Source organism: Nestor notabilis, unplaced genomic scaffold (assembly GCF_000696875.1).
Source record: "Nestor notabilis isolate BGI_N333 unplaced genomic scaffold, ASM69687v1 scaffold33610, whole genome shotgun sequence".
Taxonomy (NCBI): Eukaryota; Metazoa; Chordata; class Aves; order Psittaciformes; family Psittacidae; genus Nestor; species Nestor notabilis.
Genome location: NW_009912104.1, coordinates 441 through 2647, shown reverse-complemented (window position 1 = coordinate 2647; position 2207 = coordinate 441). Strand labels below are relative to the sequence as shown.

The following is a 2207-nucleotide window of genomic DNA, read 5'->3' as shown; positions in this document are numbered from 1 at the left end:
TTCGGGGCTCTGTAACATGGTTTCTCATGTGTGTGTTTTCTTTCTCTCCTCCTCCTCGTCCTCTCCCTCCTCCCCCCGCCGCCTCTCTCCTCCTCCCCAAACACACACGTACACACACGCTTCCCCCCTCCCTCCCCCTCCTCAAGGCCGAAAAGGCAAGCCAAACCTGCAGCCGACGAAGGCTTTTGGGATTGTAGCGTGTGCACCTTCAGGAACAGCGCCGAAGCCTTCAAGTGCAGCATCTGCGATGTCAGGAAAGGCACCTCCACAAGGTACGTCCGCACCTTCCGACGCGGCTTTCGCACCACTCTGGGCTGCGCCGACTTGTTGATTTTTTTCTCCCTGTTCCCTGGATATCGGCTGGTCGCATCCCCCCTTCCCCCGGTACAGCTCCTTCTGCCCCCGTTCAAAAGCTTGTGGATTTTAAAAATTCTCTTTCAAGCATTTAATTGGAGGTGGAAGACATGATCTGTGGATGTGTCGGCGACCTGAATCTTTTTGTTGTTCCGTGCTTTTTTTGTTGCTGGTGTACCGAGGATGTTTTGGAGTTCTGCAGCCAGGCAGAAACAATTCTGACTGTGGTTTGGGGCACATGGTCTTCTGTGGTCATGGGTGGAGATTTACCTATGTTTTCTACAGGAGTAGAAATGACTGAGGATTAGGGAGTGAGAAAGGAAACGGCTCATGCCATGAGAACAACTCCCTTCCCGAGATGTTGATCTCTCGGTGTCTGTTGTCATCTGAAAGGAATCGGCTTTGTGCTCGGTGTGGGAATGGTGCGGATTTCTGAAAGCTTTAGCTGTCAGGTCTCTCTGATTGCCTTGCACTGAGTAACTGTGAAAGTCTTTGTGAGATGGTGAAGCTGATGTACAGTAATTTAATTAATCTAAGTAACCCCCCCCCAAACTTGTACTCTCACAGTTATTGGGTTCAGAAAGTTTGCCCTGGGAATACCAGTTGGTGCTAAAACAGGCATATGGTGCTCTGTTCATTCCTTCTTTTTCTGTTTTGTTCTATCATGTTGGCTTCTGATTTTGTTCATGTGGTTCATACCTTCCAAATTTGAATTCCGTTGCTCGGTTCTGCCAAGGAAGTAGTCCTCTCCACTATGAAAGGCATCATTTTCCCTCCTTTGAGTGCAGTGGTGTATTGAGATGCTCTCATCAGCAGGCTGTTTGCATGACTTAGCTGTCTTGATGTGACTGACAAAGGAGGTGAAAGCGTGTTTGGTTGGTTATTGTTCGCACTGTGCCTTAGACAATGTGAAGTGCCTACACTGTTAATGGGGAGCGTGCTTTTGGGCCACTGAAACTCTTGAGTTACAGCAACAGACCACTGTAGTGCTTCACTGTGTGTTTTAGGATGCACGTTGGTTACAAGTATCTCTGCTTTTTACAAAATATACAATTTAAATAGCATAGTTGTAGCATTGAATAAGATCGAGCCTTTGGGACAGTAGTGTTCTGTACCTACCTAGAGCTGATTCTTCAGTTGTTTTGCTCAGTCTTGTTATGTCATGCAACTAAACCTTCACAGCACGCTTGATTTCTGTGGGTTTCTGTTTCCTTGGCTTCCCCGTGTGCTCAGGTGAAACACATTGATCCTGCAGTTGCCTGGTCTTTAACTGTGTGTGCTACTACAGTGCGTAGCCTTGCAGTCACGGCGAGCTCTCGCAGCGTGGCGTCAAGCATGTGCATGGGTGTTTGTAGGAGGAGAGCCTTAATGAGATGTAGGAGCCCATACGGGTTGTATCTTGTAGCAGATTCAATCATTTTCATTTGGCCACCATGCTGATGTTCATTTTGAGCACCTTTCTCTCCTGTGCCTTTACTTTTTTTTTTTTTTAATGATAATTTTCAAACTGTTTGTTGAGGTAGCAGGATGTTTCGTCTTTTAAAGGGCCATTAAGAGGGATAGCAGTTGATTTCAGGTTAAGAGCCGTACTTGCAGATGTGATCCTCGGGTCTGTAACATTGTACTTCTGTTTAGCTTTTAAAATGGACCCTTATGAATAGCTTCTAATTTTAATTCATTTAATTCATCAGCTTTCTATTCATTTTTGCCGCTTTTTAAATTGCCTTTGTTTGTGGAATTTGAGAAAGTATTTAAAATATTCAATGGACCATCATGTCGTCTTGCATATTTATATAATTTATGAATAAATATAACTGAAAGCAGGAGTGATTGAGCGTTGTGAGGGAGCGTCG

At 45.3% G+C, this 2207-nt stretch overlaps 1 protein-coding gene across 1 annotated transcript; it reads left to right on the top strand.

The window, feature by feature from the left end:
* Positions 1-146: 146 nt before the first annotated feature.
* On the top strand, positions 147-272 carry LOC104408247 (RING1 and YY1-binding protein-like; the record flags this gene model as incomplete). The annotated part of the gene is made up of 1 exon (XM_010017797.1): positions 147-272. A coding segment is annotated over one exon (126 nt), but the record flags the coding sequence as incomplete, so codon positions are not given.
* Positions 273-2207: the final 1935 nt, after the last annotated feature.